The 20,357-nt window shown below is 45.9% G+C and overlaps 1 protein-coding gene across 11 annotated transcripts in view; it reads right to left on the bottom strand.

Moving 5' to 3' along the window:
- PPP1R12B (protein phosphatase 1 regulatory subunit 12B) overlaps positions 1-20,357 on the bottom strand; it is a 207,431-nt gene that overhangs the window by 81,346 nt on the left and 105,728 nt on the right. For all 11 annotated transcript variants that reach the window (XR_014017455.1, XR_014017456.1, XR_014017457.1 and 8 more), the window contains 5 exons: positions 14,240-14,330; positions 6,750-6,953; positions 4,110-4,299; positions 3,911-4,023; positions 2,947-2,988 (listed from right to left, as the gene is read on the bottom strand). Coding sequence is in view for 8 of the 11 variants with exons in the window: in XM_081254347.1 (XP_081110473.1) it covers positions 2,947-2,988; positions 3,911-4,023; positions 4,110-4,299; positions 6,750-6,953; positions 14,240-14,330 (640 nt within the window). In the remaining 3 variants the exon portion in view is untranslated. The remainder of the gene's footprint in view (positions 1-2,946; positions 2,989-3,910; positions 4,024-4,109; positions 4,300-6,749; positions 6,954-14,239; positions 14,331-20,357) is intronic.

Consider the following 20,357-nt stretch of genomic DNA (forward strand, 5'->3'; position numbering starts at 1 on the left):
GTGTCACCACCACAGAAATGCATGACTAGCCTTCCTCCCTCCCAGACTGCATGACAAACATCAGGGCCATTCCTGGCCATCAACCTTACCTGTACACAAATGTTGGTTACATTTTTCTAGCTTAGGTCCACAAAAAGAAATAAATTTCCAAGATGTCTACAGAGATTAAGGTTAAACAACAGAAAGGTTTTCTTAGACGTGCTCTTGTTACTGACATACGGGTGAGAGGCTGAGGAATCTTTGAGAAGAGGAGAGCATCTGTACACAGTTGGAATCATTTTAGTTCCAACTCTGACTGGAGACAGAGTTTCCTTTCTACCCTTAAAACAAAGTATTATCACCGAATGATTCCATGTACGCGGAGCTCAAGAACAGGCAACACCACTGTACTGCGGCGGCAATCAGGAGAGTGGCTGCCTCTCAGGACAGGGGACGGGGGGTGAGGGCACTTTTCAAGGTGACGGAAAAGTTCTACATCTTGACTTGAGTGGTGGTTACACCACTGATGACAACTGTCAAAACTCACCCAACAGCACACTTTAGGTCTGGGCAGTTCACTGATTGTAAATCTATCCCAACTTAAAATAACAGATGTCAGGGTCTTGGGAAGAGTTAACTTAAAAAACAGTAGATTCCTGGCGTGGGAGAGCGGCCGTGACACAGTCCTGCCCACCTTGAGGTTAGATTTCCACAAGTTACAGGGACGGGCCTGTCGTTCTGTGGGCCCGTATGGATGCCGGCATCACGCCTGCCAGGGCTGGACGAGCGCTCAGGAGAGAACCAGTCAGAGCTGCGCTAACGCAGGCCGGGGTCAGGATGCTGCCGCCCTTGGGCACCGTGGTGGGCAGGAGACATGCCGGGCGTGCTGTGAGGGCTGGCACACCTGCACACACTCAGTTACCATTAGAGAGAGGACTGGCCGTGCATTCCTCTCTGAATGCTCACACTGGCGTCTGCTGGACACGCGGTGAACACTGGCAGATGCCTCGAGCAATGGGATGAGTGGACCATTTTTCAGTCTGACAAATGACTCTATGTCAAATCTCACCAATCAGAAAATCTTTTCTGTAATTTTAAGTCAGTGGTCGTTCAGTGAACTTCTCTGGGAAGCATGGCATCAGAGGCACCTTCGCGGACCTTGCCTGGTGCACCAGGCAAGGACTTTTCACACCAAGTAGCTTAGAAACGTGCAGGCAAAGATCTTCACTGACAGAGACGCCGGCCAACACCAAGCTCTCCTGTGTAACTCCCTCCGTGGAGCTCAGTGGCCTCTACGACCCTCTACGGGTGACGGACCGCTTCAGTGCTCTGGAGTCAGCACCCGGGATCGCTCGTTAGGGGTTTTCTAACATAGTTCCCCACAGCAGCTCTCCTGCGTTCACTCTTCGTCCCCTGAAGCCTCCCCAAGCCCCTGTGGAATGAAGTCGCTGTCGTGTGCACACACCCCTGCCCCAGGGAGCCTCCATGTGGCATCTGTGCCCGATGCCCACTCCCCACTGTGAGGCAGCCCCGGCTGCAGCTGCACGCAGGCAGCTCTCAGCACGCCACCATGGGCACTGCTTTCTGGAGGCCCCTGCTGACTGTTTAGGATCTCGACCAAAATACAGGCAGGTCAATGACATAATATAGCGTTTCTACTTCCTGTGCTAAAAACAAATTAGTTGTTCATTTTCAGTATGAGTTATTAAACATATTCTGAGAACATACTGTCACATAACTGCAGGGTAGAAAAAAGGCCATCTTCTTACATAATTCCCAATAGAAATGTACATGGAGTCTCAATTCATTTAGTCAAAACCAAATCCCTTCCTTCTTGAAAAATGGTACTAGGGACATCCCTGGTGGTCCAGTGGTTACAACTCGGCGCTTTCACTGCCGTGGCCCAGTTCGATCCCTGGTCAGGGAACTAAGATCCTGCAACCTGTGTCGTGCGGCGAAATAAACAAACAAACAAAAACAAAACAAAACAAAAACCAAAGAAAAATGGTACTAAATGGTACTAGAAAAGCATTAACTTTCTATCACGTGTGAGTGGCTTACAGGAACCTGGAGCTTCAGGAGAGCTGGCCCGGGGTGCCCACAGCAGAGAAGAGCTGGGTGCCAGGCCTTAAGGGACCTGCTTACACAAGAGCCCAGGAGCTAAACCTATTTCAAAGTCCAATGTAAGTGATTTCTGGACTGTTCACACTATTCACTCTCGTGTTCCTCTCTGTTAGCGTGGAGAGGATGTAGACCCACAAGCAGCATCACTCTTCACGTTTCTTCCTGAGATCTCAAAGGACTTTATACGATCCAATAGCACAATAGAGAAAAAGAGCCCGTAACTGTGTCAGAACCCGGCAGGAGGCACTGAAAAATGGAGGAAACTCATTCAAGAACATGGGCATTGTTACACCATTTAAGAAAACGGGGGACTTCCCTGGTGGCGCAGTGGCTAAGAATCTGCCTGCCAACGCAGGGGACAGGAGTTCAATCCCTGGTCTGGGAAGATCCCACATGCCACGGGGCAACTAAGCCCGTGCACCACAACTATGGAGCCTGCGCTCTAGAGCCCGCGAGCCACAACTACTGAGCCCACGTGCCACAACTCCTGAAGCCCGCGCACCTAGAGCCCGTGCTCCACAACAAGAGAAGCCACCGCGATGAGAAGCCCGCACACGGCAATGAAGAGTAGCCCCCGCTCGCTGCAACCAGAGAAAGCCTGCGCGCAGCGACGAAGACCCAACGCAGCCAAAAATAAAATAAACAAATTTAAAGAAACAGGAAGCAGTATACCAGCGAGCAGCCATCCCATCTTGCAGAGGAGCGTCTGCCTCCAAACTCTCCCTGGACCCAGGTCTGCACAGAGCCTGCTCTTCCTCTGTTAAGTGTGTGCACGCGGGTGGGGATGCCGAGCCCTGCGGGGATGCCGAGCCCTGCGGGGCAGCCTCGCTGCTCGTTGCTTACCCACGCGGCTTTCACCTCTTCCGAGACGTCAGATTCATCTTCCTGGAAAGGGAGAAAGAAACAAGACAAGAGGATCATGGTCACAGGCACCCCTGGAGGCAACAAGGCTGTCACTGCTGCTTTTAGCAGCACCTCAGGAGCACCACCTGCAGTCAAAGAGTCAAATGAACCTGGCGGGAAAAGGAGAATCTTTAAGACAGACGGACCTCACTTGGGCTCTGTCAGTAGCTGTCGGGCCGTCTGGTCCTGTAATAATCAAACACTGTCGTCCAGTAGTTTCTAACAGGCGACCATCACTGTCCCATTTCTTGTCTCACTGAACGGTCCATCTAATTCCAAATGAGCCACTAGTGACCAGGGACCTGTCAATGCCAGCGACAAGGCTGAGTGCGCAGGGCACAGACTGGAGGGGGAGGAAAGAACCGAGTGTGCGCTCGTCATCAGGAGGCACAGCAGCCCCGCCTTCATTTAAAAGCCAAAGTCAAGCTGTTTTATAGCACTTGTTCCTTTTTTTCTCCAAAAGAGTAAACCTGAGTCAGATGAAATTCTGAAATTCTCAAGATTCTGGCAGTGCCTCTGAAATACTTGGTTAGCACCTGCACACACACGACGCTGACGTATTGCTGACTCACCACGGGACTCTCAGGGGCCGCTGGGGGGCTGCCAAGCCTGAGTGGCTTATGCACTTGTTATATTTGTTTGCACGGCTGCTGTAAATTCACCGCTTATTTGCTGCCTGCCTACCGTGAGCTCGGCACTGTCCTAGGCCCTGGGCGTCCTAGCCAGAACATTCCAAATGAGTCCCACACTAGTGGAGTCTTTCTTCTTCTGCCCTTTTTCTCAGTGATGCCTCCTGACCATCTGCACAGTTGGCAGCGTGTGGAGCTCTTTTTTGAGCCCGACACACAGGACGGCGGGCAGCGCAGGGTAACGCGAGACGTCCCGGCACAGACAGCCCACTTACATCCTTCGTCCAGAGGTTGATGCCTGTGCCTCTTCGTCGCTCCTTGGGCCGCCTCCTCTCACGAATGGACAGCCTGTTAGAGGACTGATCACCCAACTCTGCTTCTTCACCCTCTGGTCAGAGAGAAAACAAAGCGTGGATCTTAAGAACCTGGGGCACATGCACCGGAGGAGGGTGCGGTTTCTGAAGCTTGACCTACCGTTTTTGTCCATTTCCTTTGCCCCTGCAGGGCTGGCGGGGGGCTCTGAACTCTCTGAATCAGGGGCTGAAGACCTACCCGTCCGGATCAGGTAGGAACTGGTGTAGAGGGAGGGTCTCGGGGCAGGAGGTGACACTGGTGTCGTGGGTGTGTCTGGCTGAGCCGGACACCTCAGGCGACGATACACAGGCTGGAACAATCCACAGGATGAGATGTCAGAGGTGAAGTCTAACCAAAGGGTAAGGACAGCACGTTTATTAAAAGTGTGCTTTTCTACATCCAGAGGCTCACGAGTAGTTAATTAGCCAGATAGGAAAGAGGTCTAGACGCCTACTCTGAAGATGCTACAGGCTGACAGAAGGCCAGGACAGTTCTTCCCAAACTGATCACAGGGCGCTAGGGGGCACCAACCCTGGTAATAAAAATTCCTCTGATTTTGCAACGCAAATAGGAAGGACGATGGCCTTTTTAAGATGGCGCACTGAAAGGTAAGGTTTACGTAGGAAAAGAAAAAGATCAGGAATATGAAGAAACAATGTAGGAGTTATCTGAAAACAGACCAAATCTGAGCTTTCTACCAACTTGCCATAACTAGGCTTATTGACACTTCTGAAAAATTCCCACTTTCTGAGACTTCCCTGGCGGTCCAGCGGTTAAGACCACGTGCTTCTACTGCAGCAGGCACAGGTTTGATCCCTAGTTGGGGAACTAAGATCCCGCATGCCACACACCCCCACCCCCAAAATAAAAAAAAATAAATTCCCACTTTCCCTTTCGAACTTTTTTTTTCCTTGAGAGTTAGGACAGACAGAGCTTGACAATAAACCTTAATGTGGTTTGTTGAACATGCAGAGATAAAGAAATTCTTACTACATGCAGAGATTGTATAAATTTTTGTTTATAAATTATAGAGACAGAAGCAATAAAATGTAGTCAGCTTGGGAGTCTGACAGAACTTGGCTCAAATCCCAGCTTGAATGAGCTGTGTGACCTGAAGTGACTTGAGTTTTGATCTCTGCTTCCTCATGTATAAAACAGGGATAATAATATCTTCCTCAGAGAGGGCTGTGAGGATTAAATGAGAATGTATGTTATGTGCTTACAACAGTCCCTAGTATGTAATAAGTACTCAAAAAATACCCGATAAAACAAACGAAATAAACAACAGAACCTCAGTTAGTTTATGCAGCCCCCAGCCATTCAAAGTTAGAGCAAGAAGACTTCTTTCTCCTGTAATTACGGTGACCATAAAGTTTATCATCCCAACTGGGACATTTCTGAGAGTGAAAAGGAATGGTACTGATAATTACCCAGAGATAAAAGGTGTCACTGGAACCATCTTAGGTAAACCAGGAGTTACAATCACCTTAAATATAACCCTATAACTCTGACTACCAACTGCAACTGAGAAATGGAACGTAAGTCAAAACGTCTACCCCAAAGTGACAGCTTGTGCCTGAGAATAAGGGTGCGCTGTAAGTGCTTGGGTCTGCAGAAGTTTGTAGAACAACATACTAGTGGTGAGGCGGGCAAGCTGTGGAGCCAACGCCTCGCTCCATCTCTGCTTTTTTTTTTTCCAGTAAAATCCTTTATTTTATAATACTGTACCATCAAATTAAAATTCAAAATAAGCGTTCACCCAGTTGCCTAAATGGTTATTATATATACGTATATATTTGGTTGGAAAGGGAGAGAGAAAAGAGGAATTTGGAGGCCTTTAAGTACATCATCATCATTGTAGTAGTTAAGATTTGCTGAACACTTAACGTGTCAAGCACTATGCAGGTATCACCTCACAAGGAGTACCCTCTACTATAAGCTCTGTGTTTACAAATTAGGAAACTATGTACAAGAAGGTTAAATCAATTACCCAAAGCCATACAGCTAGTTAGTAAGGATACTGCGGTTTGAACCCAAATAGTCTAACACCAGAACATACACAGATAGGCACACACACACACAAATCAATATTATTATTATTTTGGTCACATGGCTTGTGGGATCTTAGTTCCCAGACGAGGTATCGAACCTGGGCAGCCAGCAGTGAAGGCGCCAATTCCTAACCACTGGACCGCCAGGGAAGTCCTTGACCTCTTCTTAGCCGTGCAACATGCTGGGCAAGTTACTTAACCTCTCTGTAGCTCCACTGACTCATATTTTAAGAAGGAATAATAATACTTACCTCAGAGGGTTGTTGTGAGGATTAAACAATTTAATACATATATTGAAATTGTTAAAATAGTGCCTGGCATAAACTAAATAATAAATGCTTATACTGCTATTTGCATTTTTTTTATACCAAGATCTCTCTTTTCAGAATAGAAAGACACATTTAGTTAACCAAATGTATGGTGGTAATCATTTCACAACATGTACACACATCAAATCATGTTGCAACATTACATGTCCATTACATCTCAATAAAACTGGAAAAAAGCGCATTAGTTAACTCCCAGAGGAAAAAACTGATCACTTAAGGACTAACATCCTCTGAATTCTTTCAATTACACAGGTCTTCCAACTAAAGATGGACATAAATAGCGTGTTCTATGAGGCGTCCCCTGCAGAGTAGGACAGTTCTGGAATTCTCAGTGAGGAAGAGGCTCCCCCAGCCACCTGCTTTCAGCACAGAGAGCTCACCTGATCCTCCAGACTCCGGTCCCAGGGCTGGCGGCTCTCCCCAGCTTCCTCTGCAGGGGCTGCTAGGGGCTCATGCTTCTGGGCGCTGCCCTCGAGCCCTCTGGGGCCCACGGGCTTCGGGCTGGGCTGTTCCTGAGCCTGACGCTCTGCCCTCGACCGGCTGAGCGTCCTTTCTGCTTCCTGGAGATCCGTCAGGGTAACACCCTGGGAAAATACCACAAGGTCAGAGAAGTTTCACCCTAACCATGGAATAACTCCCCGTGAATGAGCCGGGAAACTCCATAAAGATCTAATGGTACCAAATTCCAAATGAAGCTCCCGAAATGTGTGAGGCCGCTTCAAGTAATATACGCTGAAAACAAACACCTCAGTATGCAGAGGCCCCAGGCCTGAGCCTAGATACACTTCAAACACAATACTTGAGCGTCTCCTGCTTGAGTTCCAGAAACAGGTCAGCACTGATGCCCGCCCGCTGCTTCCACACCCATGGTTCTCACATCTCCACCTGGACGCTCCCGACCCCCCAAGAGCATGCAGTCACCAACAGCGACTGTCCAGCAGACACAAGGAACACTTAAGTTTACGCACAGAAAGAAGAACCAGGCTCAAAATGGTGAAAATTCAGAGCCAGGCTAGAACCACCACCAAAACCAAAAACCAAACCCACAAAAACAAACAAAAATCCAACCCTGAGGGAGCTGCCAAGATGCCAGAGCAGGAAGACCCCGAGCTCATCTCTTCCCAGGGCACACCAGGATAACTATGCACAGAACAACTACTGACCAGGGGCGACCAGAAGAGATCTTCTACGACTAAAGACGCAGCGAAACAACCACACCAAGACGAGTAGGAGGGGCGACCCGCAAATGGGAGGACACTTACAGCGGTGGGGGTTCTCCCCCAGGAGCGAGCGGTCTGAGCCCCATCCCGGGGGTCTTGCGCTGGGGAAGACAAGCCCCCAGGACGTCTGGCTCTGAAGGCCAACAGGGCTTCCTTTCAGGAGTCCCAGAGGGCTGTGTGGGGATAGAGACCCCACGCTTATAGGGCACACACAAAATCTCACAAGCTCCACAACCCGGGGCAGAAGCAGTAATTTCAAAGGAGCCTGGGTCAGACCCACCTGCTGATCTTGGAGAGTCTCCCGGAGAGGCAGCCTGTGATGCTGGGGACACAGGCGCTGGCAGCGGCCACTGTGGGGAGCTGGCTCAACCGCAAGGACACTGGTGCAGGCAGGCACCATCGTGCAATCCTCCCTCTAGCTTATTGCCCTCAGGACCCAGCCCCGCTCACAGCCAACAGAACACAGGCACCAGGAATGGGACGGCCTCAGGCCAAGCAACTAACTAGGCAGGGACACAGGCCCACCCACCAGCAGACAGGCTGCCTTATGACACCCTGGACACAGCCCTGCCCACCAGAGGGCCCAGGACCCAGCCCCACACACCAGTGCACAGGCACTAGACCCAGGACTACCAGGGACCTACAGCCAGAGACCCTGGGACCCAGCTCCACCAACGAGTGGGCAGACACCAGCCCCAGAAACCCCTGGGCCCTGGCCCTGCCCACCAGTAAACCTCCTTTAGCCTTCACACCAGCCTCACACGCCAATGGGTGGACACTACACCAATTGGTGGACACCAGGCCCAGGACAATCACAGCCCAGAGCCTGCCATGGGAGGACCCAGTCCATCCACCAGCAGGTCAGCACCAGCCCTGGGGCCAGCTGGGCCCCAGCCCTGCCCACCAGCAGGCCAACACAAGCTTCAGAACACAATGGACCCCACAGCTAGTTGTATCACGAACCAGCCCCAACAATCAGCAGTCTGACACCAGCTTTGGGCCCTGGGGCCCTGCAGCCAGACCCCCAGGACCCGGCTCTGCCCACCAGCAGGCCAGCACTAGCCAGGACCTAGCTTCACTCACCAGTGAAGTGGGCGGGCCACAGCCCCACTAACTCTGCTCCCAGTGAGCCAGCACCAGCCCTGGGGCCCCCCTGGGTTCCATGGTCAGCCACCTCATGACCTGGTCACGGCAACCAGCAGCCAGCAGCCTCCACACAAGGCAGGGCCTGGCAACCAACCAGCCCAGCCACACAGTCAGCCCACCACAACAGAATGACCCACGCAGCCCACAGAGGGGGCACCCCTAGAGCATACAGCTCTGGTGACCAGAGAGGAGTGCACTGCTGGGATGTATAGGGCGCCTCCTACAGAAGGCCACTTCCCCGAGGTCAAGAAACGTAACCAACCTACCAGATACATGGAAACACAAACAGCACGTTAGGCAAAATGAGGCGACACAAGAACATGTTCCAACTGAAAGAACAAGATAAAATCCGCAGGAGAGCAGCTACGTGCAGTGGAGACAGGCAATCTACCAGAGAAAAAGTTCAAGGTTACGATCGTGAAGATGACCAAGAACTTAAGAGGGGATGAACAGAGCGAGAAGTTGTAAGGCTTCAACAAAGAGTTGGACAGTACAAAGAACAACCAAACAGAGACGAAGAATACAATCACTGAAGTGAAAAATGCACTAGAAGGAATCCACAGTGTACTAAAGGATACAGAGGAACAGGCCAGTGAGCTGGAAGGCAGAATAGTGGAGATCACTGCCACCAAACAGAAAAAATATATACATATAAATAAATGAGGACACTTTAAGAGACCTCTAAGATGACATCAAATGCACTAACACTCACATCATAGAGCTCCCAAAAGGAGAAGAGAGAGAGAGAAAGGGTCACAGAACGTATTTGAAGACATAACAGTTGAAAATTTCCATAACCTGGGAAGGGAAACAGGCATCCAGGTCCAGGAAGCACAGAGTCCCAAACAGGATCAACCCAAGGAGGACCACAACAAGACATATTGGAATTAAAATGGCAAAAGTTAAAGATAGAATATTAAAAGCAGCAAGGGAAAAACAGCATGTTATATACAAAGGGAGCTCCCATAAAGCTATCAGCTGACTTTTCAGCAGAAACTCTGCAGGCCAGAAGGGAGTGGCACAATATAATTAGACTGATGAAAAGGAAAAGCCTACAACCAAGAATGCTCTACCCAGCAAGGCTCTCATTCAGAGCTGATGGAGAAAGCAAACGTTTTACACACAAGCAAAAGCTGAAAGAGTTCAGCACCAACAAACCAGCTTTATAAGAAATGTTAAAGGTATTTCTCTAAGCAAAAGAAAGGAAAAAGGAAAAAAAAAAGATCACAACTAGAAACATGAAAATTATGAAAGGAGAAATCTCATTGGTAAAGGCAAATATACAGTAAAGTTAGTAAATCAACCAAGTACAAACCTACTAGAAAGGTTAAAAGACAAAGTAGTAAAATCAACTATATCCACAATAAGCAGTTAAGGGATACACAAAATGAAAGGATATAAAATATGAAGTCAAAAACAGTAATCATGGGGGGAGAGAAGGAAAAATGCAGGGTTGTTAAAATGTTATTTGAAATTAAAGAGATCAGCAACTTGAAATAATCGTGTGTGTGTGTGTATATATATATGCACACACACATATATTGCTATATGCAAACTTCATGGTAATTACAAACCAAAAAATCTATAATAGATACATACACATAAAAGGGAAGGAAATCCAAACATAACACTAAAGAGAGTCATCAAATCACAAAGGAAGAGAACAAAAGAGAAAAGGAACAAAAAAGGACTAAAAAAACAATCCCCAAACAGCAACAAAATAGCAATAAGTACATATATATCAATAACTACTTTATATGACATGGATTAAATGCTGCAATCAAAAGATGGAGTGGCTGAAAGGATACAAAAACAAGACCCATATATTGGGGCTGGCCAAAAAGTTCATTCGGTTTTTCTGTAAGATATAACGGAAAAACCCAAATGAACTTTTTGGCCAATCCAATATATGCTGCTTACAAGAGACCTACTTCAGACCTAAAGACACACACAGACTGAAAGTGAGGGAATGGAAAAAGGTATTCCATACAAATGGAAATGAAAAGAAAGCTGGGTAGCAATACTTATAACAGAAAAATACTTTAAAATAAAGACTGTTGGGACTTCCCTGGTGGCACAGTGGTTAAGAATCCAACTGCCAGTGTGGGAGATGTGGGTTCGATCCCTGGTCTGGGAAGATCCCACATGCCGTGGAGCAACTAATCCCATGTGCCACAACTACCGAACCTGCGCTCTAGAGCCCACGTGCCACAACGACTGAGCCCACATGTTGCATCTACTGAAGCCCGTGCGCCTAGAGCCCGTGCGCCACAATAAGAGAAGCCACCGCAATGAGAAGCCCACGCACAGCAACGAAGAGTAGCCCCTGCTCGCCGCAACTAGAGAAAGTCTGTGCACAGCAACGAAGACCCAACACAGCCATAAATAAATAAATAGATAGATAGATAGATAAATAAATAAATAATAAAAACAAAGTAAAGACTGTTACAAGAGACAAAGAAGGACAGTACATAATAATCAAGGGATGAATCCAAGAAGAAGATATAACAATTGAAAATATATTTGCACCCAACATAGGAGCACCTAAATGAATAAAGCAAATTTTTTTTTTTTTTTTTTTTTTGCGGTACGCGGGCCTCTCACTGTTGTGGCCTCTCCTGTTGCGCAGCACAGGCTCTGAACGTGCAGGCTCAGCGGCCATGGCTCATGGGCCTAGCCGCTCCGGGGCATGTGGGACCTTCCCGGACTGGGGCACGAACCCGTGTCCCCTGCATCGGCAGGCGGACTCTCAACCACTGCACCACCAGGGAAGCCGTAGCATATAATCTTAAGACATTCCACCAATTAAAATTTTCCCCAGGCTCATAGGAGCAGTAGTACAGAAAAAAAGGAAATAATGAGGAGACATCCGGAGGAGAAGGGGGAAAAGGGTTAGGAAGAGAGTGAGTTGATTCTTAACTCAAGTAGTCATATGCTCACGTCCTCAGAAGAGGGAAGTTCCAAAGCCGGAAGGTAACTGTTAGCTAATTTGTTCACTCATTCTCTTAATAAAAAGTTACTGCGTTTTTAAGCACTGGAACTACAAAGACGAATCAAATGATTCCTGTACTCAAGAACCATAATCTAATGGAAAAGACATAAGAAAACACATGAGTATAATGGAAAGTAAGTATTAAGACAGAAACATATAATCCAGCCTTTTCTATTTCTGGGTCTATACCCAAAAGAACTAAAAGCAGGGTCTGATGAGATATTTGCACACCGATGTTCACAGCAAGACTGTTCACAGCAGCCAAAAGGTGGAAGCAACCTCAGTGTCCATCAACGGACAACGGATGAACCAAATGTGGTCTAAACAGACAAGATATTATTCAGCCTTACAAAGGAAGGAAATTCTGACACGTGCTACCACATGGATGAACCTTGAAGACATTACACTGAGTGAAACAAGCCAGTCACAACCAAGAGAAACACTGTGGGATTCCACTCACATGAGCTACCTAGAGTCAAGGTCAGAGAGATGAAAAGTAGAACGGTGTTGCCAGGAGCTGTGGGGAGAGAGGGAGCTGTGTAACGGGTAGACAGGTTCAGTCTGGGGAGACGAAAGCTGTTCTGGAGATGGACGGTGCTGATGACTGCACAATGATGTGGATGCATTTAATGCCGATGAATCGTATGCTTAAAAATGGCTAAAATTGGGCTTCCCTGGTGGCGCAGTGGTTGAGAGTCCGCCTGCCGATGCAGGGGACACGAGTTCGTGCCCCTATCCCGGAGGATCCCACATGCCGCGGAGCGGCTGGGCCCGCGAGCCATGGCCGCGGAGCCTGTGTGTCCGGAGCCTGTGCTCCGCAACGGGAGAGGCCACAGCAGTGAGAGGCCCACGTACAGCAAAAAAAAAAAAAAAAAAAAAAAAAAAAAAAAAAAAAAAGGCTAAAATATTAAGTTGCATGTTACGTATAGTCTGCCACAATAAACCAAAACAAAACAAATGCTTGTCTGGCCCTCGTGGGGGTTACATCCTCTGGGGAAACAAACCACCATCAAGCACAAGCAGTAACAGCTGTGGCAATGACTACACAGGACGGTACCCGCCCGACCCTGGAGGGTCAGGAACAACACAAGGGCACTTCGGGGGCTACGCATAAGGTCCCCTTCTCAGTCCTCAGCTCTCCTGCTTGGCGTCTGTAGCAGCTGAAGCTGCGGGGCTTCCCCTCTTCACTGGAGACTGCCTTTCACTCCCTTGTGTACCATCTCCTGGTTGATCCCTCAGCCCTCTGGCTGCTCCTCGGTTCTGCTGCCCGGCTCATCCTCCTCTGCTTCCTTGACGCCCAATCATAGCCTCCCTCAACTGTTGCTGCCACATGGCTGTCATCTCCAGCTCAGCTAAGGAACAGCTTCCCACGGGCCTCCAGGCTTCACCACTCCCAGCAGTTCTCTGCACGGCAACTTTTGCAAAATATCATGTAGATTATGTCTTCCTTACTTCAAAGCTTCCCTGAGGGACTCTTCTTTTTTCTTTTTATAATATCATTATTGAAACATAACCCACATATGATAAGATCCACCCTTCTAAACAGTACAATTCGCTGTTTTCTAGTATATTCACGGAGCTGTGCAAAATCCCCATCTAATTTCAGGACATTTCATCACCCCAGAAAGAAGGAAACCCCACACCCTTAGTGGTCAATCCCCATTCCTCCCTCTCTCCAGTCCCAGCAAATACTAATCCACTTTCTATGTCTCTGGGTCTGCCTATTCTGGACAGTTTCATACAAATGGAATCATGCCAGGTTTCTTTCATGCAGCTTAACTTTCTCTTAAGGTTCATCCACATGGCAGCATTAGCGTGCCTCAGGCCTTCATTTCTTTTTATTCAAATCAATGGAAATCTGTGAGGGTTTTTTCCAGTTTTGTTAGCTGCTTCATTTATTTGGTCTGTGCAATGGCCCCACTTGGGCCCACTGCCCAACACTCGCTGGGGCACCACCAGCCACAGAATGCTGACCTTGACGCTGCCGGGAGCCCAGGGCTCAGCCCTCCAGCGAACCTGCACACTCCACACGTAATTTTGGTCTATACAGCAAGTTAACTCTGGCCAGAGATGACACTGAATTTGGGTTTCTGGCTCCTGTGAATAATGCTGTTATAAATATCTGTGTAGGGCTTTTCTGTAGAAGCCCACTTTATTTCTCGAGTACACACCCAGGAGCAGCATGGCTGGGTCCCATGGTAACTCTATGGTTAACACTCTGAGATTATGCCAGACTGTTCTCCTGCAGGAATTAAGGTGTGGGCCTTAAGCACACATGGAATGATTAGTCTTAGGGAGGGAAGGAGAGAAACCTCCTCTGCGCCTGAAGAACAGGAGCGAGAGGGGGTATATGTAGCTATGAATTCATCTGATTCTATGTAGTGTAAGATTTAACAGGAAAGCTTTCACTACAATGGCTGGAATAAGGCACACGTTTTATCACTGTTTAATTGTACTTCCAGTGGAAAGGCAGACAGACAAAAAAGGACTTAAACACAGAGGTCACACTCACTTGGGTAGACCTTCGAGTCTGCCGAGCTTGTCTGGAGCGCGCTTTCCGTAACGACTCTGCTTCCTCATCCCGTACAGGAGTCAGATACGACCTGCGGGGAAGAAGTCACACCAGAGGTAAGGCCCTGGGGTACAGCAGGTGCGTCTGCACACCGAGGGGATTTCTGTGAGCTAAGATGAAGTCAGGCCGACTCAACCCGACAGCCTATCGGTGAACATTACATAAGCCAAGACATTATCTGTAAACGTATTAGTGTTCGTGCAGCACCACACCATCTGTAACTGTAAAATGAGAATTTTCTTTCCTCTTTCCCATCCTTAGACTTTTTATTTCATTTCTTGCCTCCGCGCTCTGGCTAGCAGTGATGACAATCGTTTCCCTGCTTCGCTCCTGCCTTCAGAGAGACAGCTTCTGGCGAAGACACTGCAGATGCTGCTCAAGTGAAGGCAACCCCTTCCCCGCTCATGGGAGTGGGCTAGGAGGGGCTTGTTGTTATTTGTTTCGTTTTTTAATCATTAGTGTTCGAACTTTATCATAGGTTTTTCTTCCCTGTATACTGAGATTATCATTTCCTTCTTTCTTCTGTTAATATGGAGAATTACACTGAACAATTTCTGAATGATAAAACCACCCTAAATGCTTGGGATAAGCTCAACTTAATCATGATGTATCATCATTTACATAGATTTACTTTTTATATAGATTCAGTATTATTTACTTTAGGATTCCTCCATCCGTGTTCCTGCAAGAAACTGGCCTGTAATTTCCCCTTATAATAACCCAGCCAGTCTTGCAATTAAAGTTATGAAAGTTGGGAAGTGTTTTCTCCTTGTCTATTTCCTTTGAGAATCTGTGTAAGACTGGGGTCATTTCCTCCTTAAATAATTGGAAGCGTTCACCAATAGAACCATCTGTGTTTAGAGTGTTCTTTACGGGAAGGTTTTAAATAAGGGTTTCAACTTCTTTAATAGAATTAGGCCTATTCAGATTTTCTGTTTTGGTAATATTTGTTTTTCAAGGAATATTATCTCTATTTTCATATTCAGTACCACAAAACGGTTCATAATATCCTAATAATACATTTTAATTGTCACTGTAATACAAGCATATCTCAGAGATACTGCAAGGTCAGCTCCAGACCACCACAATAAAGTGAATCTTGCAATACAGTCATGTGAAATTTTTGGTTGTCCAGTACATATAAAAATTATGTTTATGCTATACTATAGTAAGTGTGCAATAGCATATCTTAAAAAAACAAGGTACATACTTTAATTAAAAAATATTGTTAAAAACGCTAGCCATCATCTGAGCCTTCAGCAAGCTGTAATCTGTTTGCTGGTGGAGGGTCTTGCCTTGACGTTGCTGACGGCTCACCGGTCAGGATGGCGGTTGCTGAGGGCTGGGGTGGCCGTGGTGATGTCTTGGAAGAAGACAGCAGTGACGTTTGCCTCGTTGACTGACTCTTCCCTTCATGAACGATGTCTCTGTAGCCTGTGATGCTGGCTGATACCGTTTTACGCACAGTAGAACTTCTTTCAAGACTGGAGTCAATCCTCTCAAATCCTGCCCCTACTTTATCAACTAAGTTATGTAATATTCTAAATCCTTTGTTGTCATCTTAATAACCTTCAGAGTATCTTCACCAGGAGTCCATTGCAAAAAACCAGCTTTTCTTTAAATTTTATTTTTGTAATTGGAGTATAGCTGATTTACAACGTGTGTTAGTTTCAAGTGTATAGCAAAGTGATTCAGTTATACATATACATATATCTATTCTTTTTCAGATGCTTTTCCCTTACAGATTATTATAAAATATTGAGTATAGAGTTCCCTGTACTACACAGTAGTCCTTATTGTTTATGTTTTATGTGTAGTAGTGTGTACATGTTGATCCCAAACTCCTCTAATTTACTCCTACCCTTCCCCTTCAGTAACCATAAGTTTGTTTTCTACGTCTGTGAGTCTATTTCTGTTTTGTATATAAGTTCATTTGTATCTTTTATTTATTTTTTTAAAGATTCCACATACAAGTGGTGTCATATGGTATTTGTCTTTGTCTAGCTTCCTTCCCCTAGTATGACAATCTCTAGGTCCATCCATGTTGCTGTGAACAGCATTATTTCATTCTTTTTGTTTATGGCTGAGTGATATTCCGTTGTATATATGTACCACATCTTCTTTATCCATTCATCTGTTGATGGACATTCAGGTTGCTTCCACGTCTTCGCTACTGTAACTAGTGCTATGAATAAGAAACCACGTTCTTTGGTCACCCATAAGCAACTCCTCATCCTTCAAGTTGTATCGTTAGATTGCAGCAATTCAGTCACATCTTCAGGCCCCCATGTCTAATTCTATTTCTCTTGCTTTCTCCACCAAATCTGCAGTTACCTCCTCCACTGGAGCCTTGAACCCCTTGAAGTCATCCATGAGGGTTGGAATCTACTTCTTCCAAACTCCTGTTAAGGTGGATATTCTGATCTCTTCCCATGAATCACAAATGTTCTTAATGGCATCTAGAATGGTGATTCCTTTCCAGAGGGTTTTCAGTTGACTTTGCCCAGATCCATCAGAGGAGTCACCATCTATGGCAGCTAGAGCCTGATGAAATGTATTTCTTTCTTTGTTCATAAATTTATTTATTTATCTTTGGCTGCACTGGGTCTTCGTTGCTGCGCGTGGGCTCTTCTCTAGTTGCGGTGAGCGGGGGCTAATCTTCATTGCAGAGCACAGACTTCTCATTGCAGTGGCTTCTCTTTGTTGCAGAGCACGGGCTCTAGGCGCGTGGGCTTCAGTAGTTGTGGCAAAAGGGCTCAGTAGTTTTGGCTCACAGGCTCGAGAGCACAGGCTCAGTAGTTGTGGCACACAGGCTTAGTTGCTCCGCGGCACGTGGGATCTACCTGGACCAGGGATCGAACCTGTGTCGTCTGCATTGGCAGGCGGATTCTTACCCACTGCACCACTAGGGAAGTCCCCGAAATGTATTTCTTAAACAATAAGGCTTGAAAGTTACTCCCTGATCCACAGGCTGCAGGACAGATGTTGTGTTTGCAGGCATGAAACCAACCTGAGTCTCACTGTCCATCTCTCTCAGAGCTCCTGCGTGACAGCAGGTGCACTGTCAATGAGCAGCAGTATTTTGAATCCTCCTTTTTTCCGAGCAGTAGGTCTCAACAGTGGGCTTAAAGTATTCAGTAAACCATGCTGTAAACAGATGTGCTGTCATCCAGGCCTTGTTCCATTTACAGAGCACAGGCAGAGTAGATGTAGCATAATTCTTAAGGGCCCTAGGATTTTCGGAATGGTCAATGAGCATTGGCTTCAACTGAAAGTCACCAGCTGCATTAGCCCCTAACAGGAGAGTCAGCCTGTCCTTTGAAGCCAGGCATTGACGTCCCCTCTCTAACTACGGAAGTCCTGGATGGCATCTTCCAATAGAAGGCTGTTTAACGTACACTGAAAATCTGTTGTTTAGTGCAGCCACTTTCATGAATTATCTGAGCTGGACCTTCTGGATAACTTGCTGCAGCTTCTACATCAGCACCTGTTGCTTCACCTTGCACTTTTATGTTATTGAGAACGCATCTTTCCTTAAACCTCATGAATCAACCTCTGCTAAGCTTCAAGTTTTTCTTCTGCAGCTTCCCCACCGCTTTCGGCCTTCATGGAACTGAAGAGAGTTAGGGCCTTGCTCTGGATGAGGCTTTGTTGTTTCTGGTTTGATCTTCTATCCAGACCACGCAGACTTTCTCTGTATCAGTGATAAGGCTGTTTCGCTTTCTTATCATTTGTGTGTTCACCGAAGTAGCACTTTTAATTTCCTTCAAGAACTTTTCCTTTGCATTTCCAGCTTGGCTAACTGTTTGGTGAAAGAGGCCCAGCTTTAGGCCTATCTTGGCTTTCCACGTGCCTTCCTCACTAAGGGTAATAATTTCTAGTTTTTGATTTCAAGTGAGAGATGTGCAACTCTTCCTTTCACTTGAATACTTAGAGACCCTTGTAGGGTTATTAATTGGCCTAATTTCAGTATTGTTGCGTCTCAGGGAATAGGGAGGCCCAAGGAGAGGGAGAGGGACAGGGGAACCGCTGCTGGGTAGAGCAGTAAAAATACAGCATTTGTTGATTAAGTTTGTGGTTTCATATGGGTGTGGTGTGTGGCACCCCAAACAACTACAATAGTAACATCAAATATCACTGATCACAGATATCATAACAAATACAATCATGAAAAAGTCTGAAATATTGTGAGAATAACCAAATGTGACACAGAGACATGAAGTGACCAGATGCTGTTGGAAAAATGGCGCCGAGAGACTTGTTCGACACAGGCTGCCACCAACCTTGAATTTGTGAACAACGCAGTATCTGGAAGTGATAATGTGAAGCACAATAAAATTAGGTCTACTTGTACCTACAGCAACGGTTCTCAAACTGTTTGGTCTGAGGACCCTTTTATATTTTAAAAAATTATTGAGGATCCCCAAACAGCTTTTGCTTATGTGGGGTATATCTATTAATATTTACCTTATTAGGCCAGTAAAGTTGAGAAATTAAACATGTGTTTATTAATTCATCTGAAAACGATAGCCCTATTACAATGTTAACATCAGTAACTTATCTTTTATGGAAAATAACTAAATTTTCTACAACAAAAAAATTTAGTAAGAGTGGCATTATTTTACATTTTTGTAAATTTCTTTAATGTTGGCTTAATAGAAAACAGCCCGATTCTCATATACATTTCTGCATTCGATATGCTGCAATATGTTGTTTTAGTTAAAATATATTAAAAATATCCAGTCCTGTACAGATATGTAGTTGGAAAAGCAAGGAGTGTTAGAATAGCTTTTTCAGATAATTGTGGACAGTCTTCTTTGATGCTATGGTCAAACACAAGTGGTACTTTCTTCAAAGTTAGTCGCAATGTGGAATCTGAAATGATGTTAACAGAATTTCCATATTCTGTTATGCTGAAATCCAGTGATCTATCTTGTACTTTGGATGGAATGTCTTACCCAGGTGTGTCTTTGGTAAAATCTCCCAAATGGTGACACATTTCATTATGCAACAGTAATTTTAAAAATCACATTCTTAAATATACGGTTTAAGCTCCTTAACATCAGTTTTGGCAATGATTTTTTGGATTTGACACCAAAAACAAAAATGCACAAGTGGGACTTCATCAAACTTTTTGCTTCTGCACAGCAAAGAAAATCAGCAACAAAACAATAAGGCAACCTACTGAATGGGAGAAAATATTTGCAACTCGTATATCTGATAAGGGGTTAATAGCCAAACTAGATAAAGAACTCATACAACTCAAAAGAAAACAAACAACCTGATTAAAAAATGGATAGAGGATCTGAACAGACTTTTTCCAAAGAAGGTATACAGAGGGACAACAGGCATGTGAAAAGATGCTCGACATCACTAATCATCAGGGAAATGCAAATCAGAACCACAGTGAGATGTCACCTCACACCTGTCAAAATGGCTATTAGATAAGAAATAACAAGTGTTGGTGAGGGTGTGGAGAAAAGGGAGCCCTCACGCACTGCTGGTGGGAATGTAAATTGGTGCAGCCACTCTAGAAAACAGTATGAAGGTTCCTCGAAAAATTAAAAATAGAACTACCATATGATCCAGCAGTTCCACTTCTGGGTATTTATCTGAAGGAAACGAAATCACAATCTCGATCTGTACTAAATCTGTACCCCAATGTTCACAGCAGGACTATTCACCATTGCCAAGATATAGAAACAACCTAAGTGTCTACTGACAGATGAATGGATAAAGAAAATGTGGCGTATATATGTGTGTGTGTATACACACACACACGCACGCATGTGCACAGGTACATACATAATGGAAAATTATTCAGTCATAAAAAAGAGGAAATCTTGCCATTTGCAACAACATGGATGGGCCTTGAGGGCATTATGCTAAGAGAAACAGAGAAAGACAAATACTGTACGATCTCATTTGTATGTGGAATCTAAAAAACTGAATTCATAGGTACAGAGAACAGACTGGTGGTTGCCAGAGGTGGGGGGGTGGGCGAAGTGGGTGGAGGTGGTCAAAAGGTACAAACTTCCAGTTATAAGATAAATAAGTC

Source organism: Mesoplodon bidens, assembly GCF_964165515.1.
Source record: "Mesoplodon bidens genome assembly, chromosome: 2".
Lineage (NCBI taxonomy): Eukaryota > Metazoa > Chordata > Mammalia > Artiodactyla > Ziphiidae > Mesoplodon > Mesoplodon bidens.